The sequence below is a fragment of the Dreissena polymorpha genome, chromosome 9, assembly GCF_020536995.1.
Source record: "Dreissena polymorpha isolate Duluth1 chromosome 9, UMN_Dpol_1.0, whole genome shotgun sequence".
Taxonomy (NCBI): Eukaryota; Metazoa; Mollusca; class Bivalvia; order Myida; family Dreissenidae; genus Dreissena; species Dreissena polymorpha.
Window position 1 is genome coordinate 42,900,543 of NC_068363.1, and position 17,348 is coordinate 42,917,890.

The window sequence follows — 17,348 nt, forward strand, 5'->3', positions numbered from 1 at the left end:
TCTGAGGTTTTCTCTAGATTCCGTGCTGCAAAGTTATCTCTCAAACCAAAGAAATGTCATTTGTTCAAAATGTTCAAACAATTTGAATATCTAGGTCACATTGTTTCAGAAGAAGGAATTTCGTGTAACCCATCAAAAATCGAGGCAGTTCAATCATGGCCTGTGCCCCAAAATAAGACTGAAATTAAAAGCTTCCTAGGTCTTTTGAATTACTACAGAAAATTTATTCCCGATTGTGCACAGAAGGCTTTTCCATTGACCGAATTAACTCAGAAAAGAAAACGGTTCTTTTGGTCTCAAGAATGCCAATCCATCTTTGAACAGCTTAAGGAAAAGCTGATATCCCCTCCAATTTTAGGCTTTCCACAAAACACTGGGATGTTCATACTTGACACAGATGGGTCACAAACAGGAATTGGTGCAGTTCTTTCTCAAGTCCAGGATGGTGATGAAAGAGTGATAGCATATGCCAGTAGGTCACTTAATAAGTCCCAACAGAAGTATTGCACTACCATGATTGAGCTTCTAGCTGTTGTAACCTTTGTTAAACAATTTAGGCATTACTTGTGGGGAAGGAAGTTTCTTGTTCGCACGGATCATGCTTCACTTACATGGTTACAAAACTTTAAAGAACCAGAGGGCATGCTCGCTCGATGGTTAACCGTGTTAGACACCTACGACTTTACAGTTGAATATAGGAAAGGTTGTTTGCATGGCAATGCTGATACAATGTCTAGACATCCTTTGAGAAACCGTCGCTGTAAATGTGAAAATTGTACTGATTGTCATGATTTAAGTTCAAAAGGCAACACTTTGCCTGGAACATTAGCTCCAAAATCTAGCGTTAGTATTCCATTTTGCCCAGATGAGTGTATTGATGAGGGTCTAGAACTTCATGCTTTAAATCCTTGTCATTCCAGTAGTCAAAAAGGCATACTGATGCCTGAAGCACTCAGTGGAAAGGCACGTACGGATGATGTTAAATGTTCTTCGATTCAGTCTTCTGATAATAGTATGCACAATTCCAAGCAGAATGAAGTAGACATAAGTACTGTGTTGTGTTCCAACTGGATTGACAAGTGGTCACAAGAACAGTTAGAGGAGATGCAAAGTAGTGATTCTGACATTAAAACTCTATTACAGTTCAAGTCCGTTTCTTGTGATAAACCATCAAAGTCTGTTGTCAATGAACATAGTCAAAATGTAAGAATCTTGTGGAGTTTATGGGAAACCCTGACTGTAAAGGACAATTTGTTATGGAGAACAGGTGAAAACGGCTTAAGACTTGTACTTCCATCAACCTTAAGGTCTGAAATTTTTCAACAGTTGCATGAAAGCAGATTGGCTGGACACTTAGGTAGAGACAAAACAATAGCTTCTATTAAGAAACGATTCTATTGGCCAAACAACTGTAGTGATATAAGACGATGGGTTAGTTCATGTGAAATGTGTTCACGCAGGAAACCTGGTCCAGGTCGTGGCAAATCAGAACTAAAGCAAGATATCTCGTATCAACCTCTTGATCGCATAGCATTGGACATTTAAGGACCATTACCAATAACAAGTAATGATAATCAGTATGTTCTAGTGATCTCAGATTATTACACAAAATTTACAGAAGCGTTCGCTCTCAAAGATCATACAGCACTTACTGTTGCAGACACACTTGTTACTCAGTTCATTTGCAGATATGGCGTTCCCACAATTATACATTCAGATCAAGGTCCCGAATTTTAATCCCGTCTTTTTCAGCACATGTGCCTCCTTTTAGGAATACAAAAAACTAGAACTGTTCCTTACAATCCCCGTTCAGATGGTTTAGTGGAGAGGCATAATCGCACAATACAAGCAATGCTGGCCATGTATGTGAACGATAACAGAGATGATTGGGATGACCATTTACCATTTATTATGATGGCTTACAGAGCATCGTGTCATGAAAGTACAAAATGTAGTCCTAATTTACTTATGTTTGGAAGGGAAATAACACTCCCTGTAGACGTTATGTTAGGAAAAACCCCTGGACAAATAGAGTATTTATGTCCTGCAGAGTATGTTGAATGGTTAAAAATGTCTATGGCAATTTCTTTTAAGCAGGTTAGCGCTCAATTAAAAATAGCTGCGACCAGGCAAAAGAAAGTGTATTCTAAAGGCTTAAAACCTAGAACATTTAATGAGGGTGAGTTGGTTTGGCGATGGTTTCCTCCTACAGCAAATCAAAAGTTGGGTCTGGCCTGGATAGGACCATATAAGGTGCTGAAAAAAGTTACAACTGTAACCTATAAAATTGTGCATCAAAGCTCTAACAAAATTTTAGTTGTACACGTAGACCATTTAAAACAATGTCATTCTCAAATGTTATGTGTAGGTGATACGTCAGTTTCACAAAATATTGAATTCGTAGGTGAAACAGATACAGAAACTGCAAATTTTCTAGATTGTGCTGCATGTGAAACATTGCCAGATCCCGTATCAAACGGTCAACAATACCGTACACGAAGTGGACGCACGGTCAAACCAAAGCAGATATTCGATCCTAGTGATTTGTAATTTTATGATCACATGGGATAGTTCGAATAGTGCAAATATTATATTGATGATGTTTCAATAGTGTAGTTCGGTTAGTGTAAATATTATATTGATCACGTTTCAATTGTATTCCATCCTAGTGATTTGTAAAAATTATGATCACATAGGGTAGTTCGGTTAGTGTAAATATTATATTGATGATGTTTCAATTGTATTCGATCCTAGTGATTTGTAATTTTATGATCACATGGGATAGTTCGAATAGTGCAAATATTATATTGATGATGTTTCAATTTTATTCGATCCTAGTGATTTATAAATTTATGATCACATAGGGTAGTTCGGTTAGTGTAAATAATGTATTGATGATGTTTCAAATTTCCACCACGTATAAATGGTGTCAAGTAGAAGGTGTATGATTTAATGTTTTTATAATGAACACCTCATTTGAGTGGTCTGCTATTGTAAACAGAATTGAAATGTTTATTGTTATTCATGTTTGATGTTCATTTAATTATGGTGATATTTAAATTAATATTATCATTATAATGGATAATTGTCTAATAATTATTGTTTATTAAAAAAATTGTATGTTTAATTGGCCCCCGGCCTTAGGGGGGTATCGAAATACTTTGGCTGCATGTTGCATGCATAAGGGTAGAACTCCTCTTAAATGCAAATTTTTGTTTATTAAACAAATTACATAACGCCATTATATGTATGTTTAAAGTTAAATAATAATAGAACATCATTAAGCAGGAAATGTCAAAAGATTGTGTCTAAAAGTGACCCTATAAAGCCTCATTAGTTATATATTGCTGGATTTAAACATAACATCAGATACTAATTTAATTTTATAAAAATAAGATCAGGTTTTGCTGAATTTTAGTGTTCATGGATAAGTACGGATGCCATCATATTTCTATGGAGTCTGTTTTTGCGGTAGAAAATCAGTTCAGTATGATTTGTTACGTACAGATAGTATTCCATATATAAAATGCCTAGGAATTGCAAATATGTTGTAATTACCTACGATGGGAGTTATCCTGGAAACTTATGCGCATCCAGACCGGGAAACTTATTTTATTTTCACTTAATTCAATAAAACATGATTTAAGATACGTTAACTGCAATAAAAAGGAATACATATATTCCTAAACCGTTAATTTTTAACTAAATGAATTTGATTGATTAAATAAACTATTATAGTATTGAATGTTTTCAGGGTAAACATTAGTGCGAGGAGATGTCATCATAAATATTTATTGTTTGTCCTTGGTTGATCACAAGTTCAATCTAGTATATATATTTGACTTGATTGCCTAGGAATTATATAATTTAATTACCTACTATGGAGATAATTCTGGATATCTACATTTTCTCGGACCAGAATACTATTGTTAGTTTAGATAACATTCAATACGATAATTAATTTAATCTACCAGAAGATCACATTTTGTTGTGCCTAAAATAAATAAAAACATTTTTATTTATTATTGATAATATTTTATGTTTATCCTGCATATATTTTCAGTTTATAATGGCATCTCTGGAGATTCTTGATGGCATAAGCCAAGAGCTTGCTGCATTTGAGACCCTCGAAAGGCCTTGTTGGCCTAACCAGCCAACAGCGTGCAACGTGTGTGGGGGTCATCAGTACAGCAGCTTCCAAAGCTACAAACGGCATTGGTGTGCCAAACATGAGAACACCTTTACACTCTTGTTCTGCCCCTCTTGCAATAAGAAGTTTGGGCGAAAACCAGATTTGGTGGCACACCAACGAAAAATTCACCACTTGCTGACCACGCCAATCCAGAGGGAAGTACCAAACAAGGCGTACATCGATCCAAAGGGGACCCCTCCATACATGGTGGACCACAGACAACGACTCAGGCTGCAACGTGCCAGAGACGTAGAAGAGGCCAGCGTGTCCTTGACTACAGAACGTGCTGACTGTAGGGATGAGACCTTTGAGTTATCAAAAGACAATCGTGTGGTCTTTAAAAAATTTAAAAGCTGATTTTGTTTTGTGTTGCAGTTTTTTTTAAAGAACCTTTGAGTTATCAAAAGACAATCGTGTGTTCTTTAAAAAAAAATAAAAGCTGATTTTGTTTTGTGTTGCATTTTTTTTTTTTTTTTTTTTTTTTTTTTTTTGCTACTATTGGCATTCTAATACCACTGTTGAACATGTTGTTTTCTATATTTAATTGCAGCGTTATGCATGTTTCTATATTGAAACGATTTCGATTTCACTCGTTTTATTTCAGGTCTTTAAAATGTCATGTGTATCATTCCTGCTGTTGTTTTTTTTAAACTAAATTAAATTAACATTTATAATTTAGGTTTTAAGGGGAGGGGAATGTAGCAGGAATGACTATTTTACATAACGAAGTCTATTTTGTAATTAAGTCTCCAGTCTAATTTTACTTATTCTTTTGTAAATGTCATCTTGTAACCAGTCTTTGCTAGTCTACTTAATTTCGTGACCATTTATTTCTCATGGATTTCATGGTGTTTTAGTTATATAAATGGGAGGCCCATAAAATTACTTCTGTTTATGTTTAATCTAGTGTGTAAAACATTTATTTATTGTAACTTTATGTGTCAAGTTGAGACAGGGCCTCTAATGGGCAATGGTATATAAGCCTGGGATTGCTATGTTATTTTGCTTTTTCTCACCAACACTGAAGGCAGCTCCTGCCTACGTTAACGAGAAAAGTCAGTAGGAACTATTTTATTTTTAGTGGCTTAAATTCTAAATATTTATTTAGTTTATTATTATAAAGAGTCTGTTGAAACCATCCTGGTATATTAGTGTATTTTAATATCTATTCGGTTCTATTATCCAATCAGTCAGTTAAAACATTTAGTCTGTTGGTGTGTATTCTAGTGTTTAGTATTGTACTTCCAAATAAACTGCGTATAATGGCATTTGTTTTATGTTTTATTACACTACTAGTGTACTTTAACCTGGGTTAACAGGTAAGCCTGTTACACAAGCATGGAAATGTGTGCTATACATAGAATATCGGGTCAATATATAGAACAATAAATAAACTATCGCCGAAGAGTCCAGTTTCTGTGTGCTTAGAAAGGATATCGGGTCGAAATGTAGAACATTAAATAATCTAACGCTTAAGAGTCCTAGTTTAAATCTATGTAATACAGTACGTCAGTGCAGATACAGAAAAACACTACGTACAGCACACCAATCAGTTGCATCTAAGCATGGCACTTTCAGGTAAGATATAAATATATGTATATAGTCAATGCTAATGTTAATTCTTCTTGAATGCTTTGAGCTCCGCTGTTTAGATTTAGATTTTTTATTTTTGCAAAAATACGTATGCTAATCCAGAGTGAGCGTTTCTGTCTGATCCATGTGTAGTCTTATTTATAAGACGCGCAAAGAATTTAGAGATACTTTTTATATGGGCTAAATTCTTTGGATCAAATATTACCCATAAGAAAAGTAGCTTAATATTTGAGAGCGTCAAAAATTTGGACTAATCCATGTGAACATCGGGTGTGACCCCTTATGTACCATTCCCTTTATTTACCAGTCCCTTTATGTACCACTTTGAGACTTTATGAACATCCATTAAAATGTTGTAAAAGATTAACGCCAATAGGCCCGGTTGAATAACTGAAATAGTTAAAAATACTAAACTAAGCAAAATAGACAACGTTCTGCCTTAACTTCAAACGTGTTACAATATGAAAAACTGGTGTGCATTAAGGATGTTATTCTGTGGGATTTCCCGATATTAATTCTTCATACGACTCATATTTGTTTGTTTCTGCATACGAGTATTTGTTTCTGCATACGAGTATGCCCCCCCCCCCACACACACACACACACACTGTTAACTCATGTTTCCCAGCTGCAGGACAAGAACTCAATGCCACACCGAAATTGAAAAAAAATCTTTCAGAAAAAATCAAATAGCTGTAAAAATAATAATTCACTATTCGTCTCTACGTCCTTGAGTCTTGTTTACTTAATTGGATTGGAGTGCTGGATCCACACATTATGCAGGCTCAGGCACAGAAGGACCCCGTTAAAGGGGCCGTCCAACAGATAAAGAGTCGTATCGACGCGTAACGATATATTGGGAAACTACGATGATTGCTTATAAAGCTCAAAACATGAGTGTGGGTGGTCGAGTGGTCTAGGCGGGTGGCTTTTTACTCCAGGACTCCAGGGGTCAGTGGTTCAAGCCCTGTTGAGGGTTACTTTTTTCCTTTTTTTAAATTTTATTCTTGTTGTTTTACTGGAGATTTTTAGTTCAAATGTTTAAATTTATCAATATAAAGCATTTAAAGCATTTAATGCTGGCGGGCCGGCGGAACAAGCTTGTCCGGGCCATAACTTTGTCGTTCATTGTGAGATTTTAAAATCAATTGGTACATTTGTTCACCATCATTAGACGGTGTGTCACGCGAAAGAATAACATAGATATCTCCAAGGTCAAGGTCACACTTTGAGTTCAAAGGTCAAAAATGGCCATAAATGAGCTTGTCCGGGCCATAACTATGTCATTCATTGTGAGATTTTAAAATCATTTGGCACATTTGTCCACCATCATTGGATGGTGTGTCGCACGAAAGAATTACGTAAATATCTCCAAGGTCAAGGTCGCCACGACTAAACATAGATTTATTTTGAAACAAAGGGGGTTAATCATAAACAATCAGTTCTGTTTGATTTTTTCTCTCTTTATCCGACTTTTTTTTTCAAATTGAAAACCTGGTTTTCTGACAATTTTGTCCCTTGTTTTCACATATTTTAACTGACGTTTGCACAGTTAAAATCAGCCTATATAGAAACAACATTACCGGGTATTCTGAATATCAATCTGATATAATCTAATCAATATTAACTTGTTCGGGCCCGATTGCGTTTGCGTACAAATGATGTATTACCTGTTATTCATTCTTGTAAGCATTCTATGCTAGTTGTATAGATACCAATGCTATATGTATATCATTGAACGTGAATATTAAACTCTAAATTTGTGTGGTGAAACTTAATATTTTATATTTCTCTTTTATTTGACCTAGGATATATTATATAAAATTTATATATTTAATTAAGTTTTATTTTCCTTTTGCTGTAATGACAAAAATTGAAATGGCATATGCCTTTAAAATGTTTTTTTTTTTTGTTAATCGTGGGAGACGACAACACTTCTTTGCTTATATTTTCTTAATTTAACTGGTTACACATCATTTACTGCTATGAATGCATATATAATGCATTTATGTATAAATATTTACCAAATAAGTAATGTTTTTAGTAATATTTATGTTCGCTTGAGTGAAATCTTTTAATTGAATTGAATTTTTAATAAATTGATTATTTTAATTATAAAAACTGGGGGAAAACAATGATGGTTGGTAATTAGGAATGCATGAGACTCTTAAATTATACGGTTATTTTTTCGTAAACGTTTATTTTGGGTTTGTAATACCATGGCAACAGGAAATATGCGAACAAAGAACAGAAAACCACAATTCAGAATTACTGTAGACCCGGTATCTTAAGAAAATGTATAGCACCTCAAGAAAAAGAATCGAACCCGGGCCCTTCTGAACGCTAAGCGGTCACCAAATCCATCAATTCACAGCGATAAAAAGTAAGAGTCTTGTAAAGGGCTTGGTCAAATATGGAGATGCATTTAGTATAATCAATGGCTGCCTTTTGTTTTTCGACCAATTGGACAACATGTTGGAAAGAACTTGGGAGTAAATATTCTATTATTCTATTATTTCTGTTATTCTATCCGTTATAAAAAAATCGCTTTCAGAAAATATTGCCCATCACAAACAAAAGCCTTCAAAAGTATTTATAGCGACTACAGGTAATTATCGCCCCTTTGGTACAAAAAGGTACTGTGTGACATAACAATTAAATGCAACATGGTTCCTTTTTGCACCAATAGGGGTTATATTGACCATAAATAAATAGGTTCCCGGGTACATCTTATTTGGGGTCAAGCAGCGTAGCTCATTCTCCCCTACCTCTAATCAAGTAGCTAGGGTGCTTGTCAGGTACTCTAATAAATATATGCACATTGACTTAAAAACCCATCTTATTTAAGGAAAGTGTGAGTATATTAACTGATCGCTGTGACATGACTGAAAGACCTTTAAATGTGACGAAAATTCAATTAAAACAATAATAATCAACAATGACCGGTTGTTCATTGTAAGGTTTGGCACTTGAATAGTAACACACACTTGAGTCTCGCTCTCGGAAAAAAGGGGCTTAATGCGTAGTTTTAATTGTCGCCCAGATTAGCAGGTGCTGACTGCACAGACTAATCAGGGACGACACTTTACGCACATGCATTAAGCCCCGTTTGCCCAGAACGAAGCTTAATTCTGAGCTGGCTTCTTACAGGACGTACAGCATTCGTGGGGGGTGGAAGTGGCATAGTAGGGTCAGGTATCGTGCGCAGCTTCCTGCAACAAGGGGCCAAGGTAAGCCTGCAGTCAGCTTCCTGTGACAAGGGTTCAAGGTAAGCACTCAGTCAGCTTCCTGCAATAAGGACCAAGGTTTTCTTCAATCAGCTTCCCGCAACAAGGCGCCAAGGTATGTCTTCAGTCAATCGCGCGTTCTTAGGCAAGAGATAATAATTTTCTTTTTGTATTTTACCAAAACGATGTTGCTGAGTGGAGTTTTGGTTGGGAATTATTGTCTGTTAAATGCTGGAGGTTTGTATTGCATATAAAAGAATATGGATCACATAACTATAAACCAACTTTTTATCCATGGTTCGCTCGTCTACGCCAAAGAAAATCAGAATGGTCCTTGTCTCGTGATCTTTGCCTCCGAGAGTAGTTTTTCTCTCTAAGCCTCTCTAAATAGGCACCATTGTTTGTCCATGAGTTTGCCAAGCAGTTCTGGGACAGGCCACACATGCTAGTGGCCATGGACAACAAGGGCTGTGCTAAAGTTCTTCCCTTGAAACTTGCACACATTATACGTGACTATTCAGAATCAAATATGTGCATCAGATCGGATATGTTTGGAAGCTTTTGAGGAATACTGATGGGCCAACTGATCAGGGTAATGATACGAGAAAACCAGTTGTAATCGGGTGCAGTGAAATCAAATAAATTGAGCAATATTGAATATAAGTCGGCAAACACTATTTGTGTATATAACATGTGGTCGAAAGCAAAGTTATAAGATCGATATTAGCCTGTAAATGGTGCATTATAATCTCTCGCTTTAGTTCAGCGAGTAGATCTATAGCGTTTCAGATTAAAGCAAACACCCGGTACATTCTCGTTGAGATGAAGGTCTACATGTAAAATTAATTTATTTTATAGTGTTAATAAACAAACATCTTTACATGCAATTATTATTCTTACCCAAATGTGTATGTTTGTGTGAACCCCTTTGAGCAATATTTCAAATGAAATCATGCTGCAGTTCAAACATACAAAGCTTGCATGATCGTTTCATTCTGTGTCCTTCATCATGTTGATTTAACCTTCTTCTCCATGATGTATATTTCGCTGACACGGTGACACCGTTCACTCTTACACAATGACGTAATTTATGCGATTTCTTTCAGGTGGCCGTCAGCTCACGGAACCTCGCAAATCTGAATGATCTAAAAGCGAAAATCGAACCTGAGCTGCAAAAGAATCTCATTCTAATTGAGGTACGATATTCTCTTTCCAAACATCATTGTTTGCCACAAACAAGTTACACCAAAAAAGTGACCAATAGGAAAGTATCGGTTACATAAATTCTAAATCAATGTATTTGGTTACATTTTTAAACATATCAATTATAGGCTGCATTTGTTGCTCAATCTTCATGAAACGTGGTGAGAACATTTGCGCAAGTTATTTCTCGACTGAGTTCGAAACTGGCTCAGTTGGAGTAAACAACAAGTTCGATGGGAAAATGTATTGATTCATTAGGTCAATAAATCAGGCATTTTCGTTGCATCTTAAATTTCTGTTATTATCTGATATAAGAAATTCGAATAAACTTTTGAGAACATTTAATTTTGTGGCTGATCTGACCCACGAACATTATTGTCCAGCGAATAATTTTGTGTTCATTGTATTTGACTGAAATTGTTTGATAAGATGTTCATTACAAGCAAATTCTGCAATAATTGAATTGATTGAGGGATTGATGGAGGGTATTTGGTTGATGGTGGGTTGTTGATTAATGGATGGTATTTTATTGATGTTTTGTTTATTGATGGAGGGTATTTGATTGATGTTTTTTATTATGTCCCCCACTATAGTAGTCGGGGACATATTGTTTTTGCCCTGTCTGTTGGTCCGTTGGTCTGTTGGTCTGTTTGCGCCAACTTTAACATTTTGCAATATTGAAGATAGCAACTTAATATTTGGCATGCATGTGTATCTCATGAAGCTGCACATTTTGAGTGGTGAAAGGTCATGGTCAAGGTCATTCTTCAAGGTCAGAGGTCAAATATATGTGGCCAAAATCACTCATTTTATGAATACTTTTGCAATATTGAAGATAGCAACTTGATATTTGGCATGCATGTGTATCTCATGGAGCTGCACATTTTGAGTGGTGAGGGTCAAGGTCATCCTTCAAGGTCTGAGGTCAAATATATGTGGCCCAAATCGCTTATTTTATAAATGCTTTTGCAATATTGAAGATAGCAACTTGATATTTGGCATGCATGTGCATCTCATGGAGCTGCACATTTTGAGTGGTGAAAGGTCAAGGTCATCCTTCAAGGTCAGAGGTCAAATATATGTGGCCCAAATCGCTTATTTTATGAATACTTTTGCAATATTGAAGATAGCAACTTGATATTTGGCATGCATGTGTATCTCATAGAGCTGCACATTTTGAGTGGTGAAAGGTCAAGGTCAAGGTCATCCTTCACAAGGTCAAGGTCATCCTTCAAGGTCAAACATCATATAGGGGGACATTGTGTTTCACAAACACATCTTGTTTATTTATGGAGAGTATTTGTAGTTGATTAATGGATGGTATTTTATTGATGTTTTTTTATTGATGGAGTGTATTTGATTGATGGAGGGTATTTGATTGATGAGGGGAGTGGATATTTGATTGATTAGGGTATTTGATTGATGGAGGGTATTTGATTGATGAATGGTATTTGATTGATGGAGGGTATTTGATTGATGGAGGGTATTTGATTGATGGAGGGTATTTGATGGATGGAGGGTATTTGGTTGATGGTGGGTATTTGATTAAAAGAGGGTATTTGATAGATGGGGGTATTTGATTGATGGAGGGTATTTGATTGATTGAGGGTATATGATTGATGGGGGGGGGTATTTGATTGATGTAGGGTATTTGATTGATAGTGGGTATTTGATTGATGGTGGATATTTGATTGATAGGGGTATTTGATTGATGGAGATTTTTTGATTGATGGAGAGTATTTGATTGATGGAGGGTATTTGATTGATGGAGGGTATTAGATTGATGGAGGGTATTTGATTGATGGAGGGTATTTGATTGATGGGGGGTATTTGATTGATTGAGGGTATTGATTGATGTGCTTGCTGGCGGGTCTTTGCTTGCTGGGGGTCTTTGCTTGATGTATGGTCTTTTCTTGCTGGCGGGTCTTTTATTGCATGAGGGTATTTGGATAGTGGGGCTTTCATGGTTCATTTATTTCAGGCAAATGCTGCCACAGAGGCCGGGGCCCAAAAGATTCTCCAGCAGTTGGAGGGACAGGGCGGGGTGCATCACGTGGTCTCCTCATTTGGGGGCTGGTGGGCAGTGAGTGGCATTTGTCTACATTCACACAACCTAGTTGCTTGATATTAAAAAATGGCCTCACTATGGAACGGACTTTAATGCATGTTCGTAAAGTGTCACCAGGGACCACACTTTCTGCCTAAACTAGATTTTCGAAAAAACACTCTTGTAAGGTTCATTTGCTTTTTCTGAACTGTTTGATAGGAGGGTCCTCTTACTAGTAGGACGTTGGCCGAGTTCGATGCACACATTGACGAGCGTGCAAAGTCGCATTTCATCGTCGCCAAGACCTTCCTACCAGTGCTTGCTAAGCATGAAGGTACGAGGGCAAAGAAAGATCTTATCACAAGTTTAAGTTATTACTGAATTAAGTCTCGAAAATGGTTGCTCCTTATGTCCTTGCTAATCCAATCCTGACCCCGATAAAAGAACTTCGTTAAAAATGAGCTGAGCTAATGTTCAAGTACTGGCTCCTATGATGGAACTTAATTTAGCATTGAGCTTACCGGTATGTTCATATCCTGACTCCAATAAAGGAACTTCATGATGAATTGAGCTAGTATTCCAATCCCGAACCTAATTCAAGCTACATGTATTCTCGGTAACATTTTTTTAGAATCTATAGGGATGGATTGGACTTGACATCATTTACTTAAACGTTAAACAGTGATGAGACTTTAGTTTCTCTATCTATATCCTTGCAGGCTCTTCCTATATGTTCATTACGGGCATGTTGGGGGAGAGCTGTTCCATGGCCGCTGCGTCCATGCTGGCGATAGCGGGTTCATGTGTGTATGGGATTGCGCAGGCTGCACTGGCCGAGTTTCAGGGCTCGAAAGTCACTATAAATGAGATGCGTATTGGCCTCATGGTACAGCCTAAGGTAATTATAGGATGGGCTCTAAAAATATTGAACTGATGCAGAAATGCGTTCCAAATGGCATCTTACCAATAAGAATACACAGACTAGCATTTGCATTTTGTAAATAATTATGGCTTGGGTATAAAATTAATTGTATAATGCAATTGTAATAGAATGTTTAGTAAATTGAGGCCTACATACAGGCGGTAGTACATTGAGGCATGCAGTTTGTTACCGCTGACCTGACCGAGTTCACTTTTTAAGAGTTTTAGCTAATTTTTGCTACTTGATCATTCTACTTTACATTTACACAGAAAGAAGGTAATTTTGCATAGAGATTCCGAAAATTTATGTATTTGTACATCCTTATTCAGTGGGAATTGACTTATATATATATTAAAAAAATAATAAAGAAAAATGTTTGACAGACTTACTGATCATGTTTTTGAAACAAATTTGCAAAGGACCAATCTACATTAACCCCTTGCCCTTGCCGTTTTAGAGATTTTTTAGTTATATATTATACAAGTCTTTATAAATCATAAGATAAATTGAGAGTGCTATGTTTCCACTCCGGGGGGGGGGGGGGGGGGGGGGGGGGGGGGGGGGGGGGTAAAAACAGCAAACAGTAGGTTTCCCATCATTAGCTTTAGTTTGCGATTAAAATCTTGTTTGAAGTAAGTTTTTCTGATAATACATTGGGCTTTTTTAAATTTACAAAGTTTTTCTCCTTTTTCACTGACCATTTGAAGTGACTCTTTTGTGATTTTAAAGAGGCAAAGTCTTTCAAATTTTAGCTGACCATTTGAAAAAGACAGAAATTCTTGTTTAAGCTGACTATTAAAAGAAACTGTCTTTCTCATTGAAGTTGACAATTAAAAATTGCAGTCTTTCTTGTTTTAGCGGACCATTGATAGTGATAGTCTTTTATATTTTAACAGACCATTTAAAGTGATAATCTTTCTTATTAGAGAAGACAGTCTTTAAGGTAACAGTCTTTTTTGTTTAAGTGGACCATTTCAAGTGGCAGTATTGTTTAAGGAGACCATTTAAAGTGACAGTTTTTCTTGTTTTAGCTGACCAAAGACGTCCCAGCACCACAAATAGGCCATGATTCTGTCGGTGATCTGGTAATTTCACTGGCACAGTCTCGTAATTCCGGCGTGGTGAAGATTATAAGTCGTGATGACATGAAATCAAGGCTTGGTAAGAATGCTGCAAAGTATGGGTTTTAGAACCTCACGACGTGGAACCGGAAGTAATCCATCTAGAAAACCTCCTCACATAGCTCAAATAAAACCATGTCGCCCTTATACACCAAACGATGATGGTCAATCAACTATTTTAGTTCTTACATTTGTTGTTTTTTTATCAATTATTTTTCTTCATTGTCATTTCTTATTGTAAACCTTATAATTATGTAAACAGTATATGAAATATGAACATGTGCACAAAATAAAAACAAACAAAATGATGGAACAATGTATTTTGTGATGGAAGTGATTACTGCTTACCTGAGGACTTGTCTTCATGCTGATATGTACATGTACTAGTCATAGCACGTGATATGAACATGTACTTATCATAGCACGTGATAATCTTGAACCCAAAAATGTTTTTATTAGCAAATCTTCTAAAATCGCTTTTAAAGACTTTTTAGTTAAAATATTTTTTTAAATACAGTTATATACTTTAATTAACTGCAATTTTTGTATACATGGTTACCATACTGAAACAACATCAATATAGAATGTCAAAACTTGTGTGCTTATTATTTATATTTAGCAGCAAATAGTTACAACTTGATGGAAATATTAATTGCAAATAATTGTCAGTTATATAAAAGTATTTAGAAAAAATGTTTCATGTATGAATATAAACTAGTTTACCCCCAAAAATCTTTTGTTATATTATACCTTACACTTAGACTAGAGTCTTGTTATATTATACCTTACACTCGGACTAGAGTCTGGTTATATTATACCTTACTCTCGGACTAGAGTCTTGTTATATTATATCTTACACTCAGACTAGAGTCTTGGTATATTATACCTTACACTTAGACTAGAGTCTTGTTATATTATACCTTACACTCAGACTAGAGTCTTGTTATATTATACCTTCAGACTAGAGTCTTGGTATATTATACCTTACACTCAGACTAGAGTCTTGTTATATTATACCTTACACTCGGACTAGAGTCTTGTTATATTATACCTTACACTCAGACTAGAGTCTTGTTATATTATACCTTACACTCGGACTAGTCTTGTTATATTATACCTTACACTCAGACTAGAGTCTTGTTATACCTTACACTCTGACTAGAGTCTTGTTATATTATACCTTACACTTGGACTAGAGTCTTGTTATATTATACCTTACACTTGGACTAGTCTTGTTATATTATACCTTACACTCAGACTAGAGTCTTGTTATATTATACCTTACACTCAGACTAGAGTCTTGTTATATCATACCTTACACTCAGACTAGATTTACTTTGGGCAGTTAACCTACACATATTGTGATTTTCTATTAAAAGAATGTTCAAGATTTTTTATGACAGGTTACAATGTATTATGGAGATTGTTATAGTTACACTAACAAAATTTTACTTTCACATTTTGGCAAGCATATTTAAAAAATAACTCGCAAAACTATTTTACTCGCAATTTGCGAGTGCCAAATTGGAGCCCTAAGGTGTCCTAGCATGCTTGAACATACGAGCTTAGCCTTAAATTTGACATTTTGGAAATCTAACTCCTTTATATCATTACCAGATCATCAAGATCAATTGAACAAAGTGCTTTGTCTATGCAATTGGTATTGCTATCAATGTTTTGTATGTATGACATAGTTTTGGTCTATTTGCATCAAGCTACATGCATTTATGATCTAGTTAATACATAGATGATTAAATTTGCAGATACATTTTTAGCAATAAATGCTTAAGAATTTGTCAAACAAGTAAATAATGTACATTGAATAAATTGCAATAACATTACCTACCTAAATGTTATGATTGTTTTGTAATAAAGATTTCAAATTGGTAGATATTTTGTCCTCATATTTCACTGTGATAATATTTCACATTATAAAGAAATGCTTATGTTTCACAGATACAAGAAGTATAAATGTTTGCGAAGATTTAAGAAATAACATAACAACCAAGACATCTTTTTTACTGCATAATATCAAATTTATTTATCATAATCAACGTGTTTTTTTTCTTATATAAAACACCATCGTACATAACTGTTACAGAGCTTGTCACAGTATTGAGACAAAAACACATGAGCATGACGTGAAAAGTCACACTAAGAAGAAATCTGCGAGAATCATTGAATGAAAATTATAAGTTGAAGAAAGGTGCATAGTTTCAGCCATTTAATACAATTTGCACAAATTCATACCATATGAAACTATGCATACAATTGAGTTTTCGTCATTTACAAGTTTAGTTTTGTCTTAGATATGCAGCAATTGAGAAAATGATCATCACTGCAGAATGGTCAATTACCATACATTTCTTTTCACTGATTCATATGTTTTTAACTATTAAGCAAATATTATGTCAAATAGCAAACAACATATCTAAATCTCAAAATTGTCAGAATATAAAAATTGAAATAAAACAAAATTTTACATTGTAAACAGGTATATGTTACCAGGCAAATAAAGTTCATTTTAGAAATATTTTAATTGTTTTTAAATGTGAAATCATGATAAACCTCTTTTCTATGTTGATAGAAAAAAATCAACACACTCTTTCAAAAAATATATATACACTGCATAAGGCAACAGTAAATAAATAAATAAAAATTCAAGCAGCCATAACAACAAACTTTATAACAAATATCAACTGTTCCACTTATACATACATGTATGCATGAAAAACATTGCACCGTGGCTAAAAAATAAACACATGCACACTTTAATAAATAAATAAAGATAATTCAATACAAACCGAGAACAATACAAGAGCACCGCATTACGGTGCCACGCTTGGCTGTGAAAGCTTGTCAGATTTTTTTTTTTTTTAGAGGTCACAGTGACCTTGACCTTGTGACCCAACAAGAGATGTGTTTGTCAGAAACACAATGGCCCCTACTGCGCTGCATTGAAATAAAATTTCTATTTATCATTTGGCAGGTATAGAAATCATCTCCCTTTAAAGGTTATTACTTCCCTTGAATTTTGTCCAAT

General features: G+C 35.3%; 1 protein-coding gene across 1 annotated transcript; it reads left to right on the plus strand.

Moving 5' to 3' along the window:
- The first annotated feature begins 5,540 nt into the window (after positions 1-5,540).
- On the plus strand, positions 5,541-16,194 carry LOC127844329 (oxidoreductase UcpA-like). Its single transcript, XM_052374437.1, has 7 exons — positions 5,541-5,770; positions 8,936-9,015; positions 10,119-10,208; positions 12,197-12,298; positions 12,482-12,596; positions 12,982-13,160; positions 14,216-16,194. Exons 1-7 carry the CDS (start codon positions 5,758-5,760, stop codon positions 14,372-14,374), a joined length of 738 nt encoding a protein of 245 aa, XP_052230397.1. The 5' UTR covers positions 5,541-5,757; the 3' UTR covers positions 14,375-16,194.
- Positions 16,195-17,348: the final 1,154 nt, after the last annotated feature.

What these genes read in the sequence shown, in the direction of transcription:
- LOC127844329 (XM_052374437.1), top strand. An exon ending in AGAATCTCATTCTAATTGAG is followed by an intron (nt 10,209 to 12,196) that starts GTACGATATTCT and finishes CATTTATTTCAG; the next exon opens with GCAAATGCTGCCACAGAGGC. An exon ending in GCCTCATGGTACAGCCTAAG is followed by an intron (nt 13,161 to 14,215) that starts GTAATTATAGGA and finishes TTCTTGTTTTAG; the next exon opens with CTGACCAAAGACGTCCCAGC.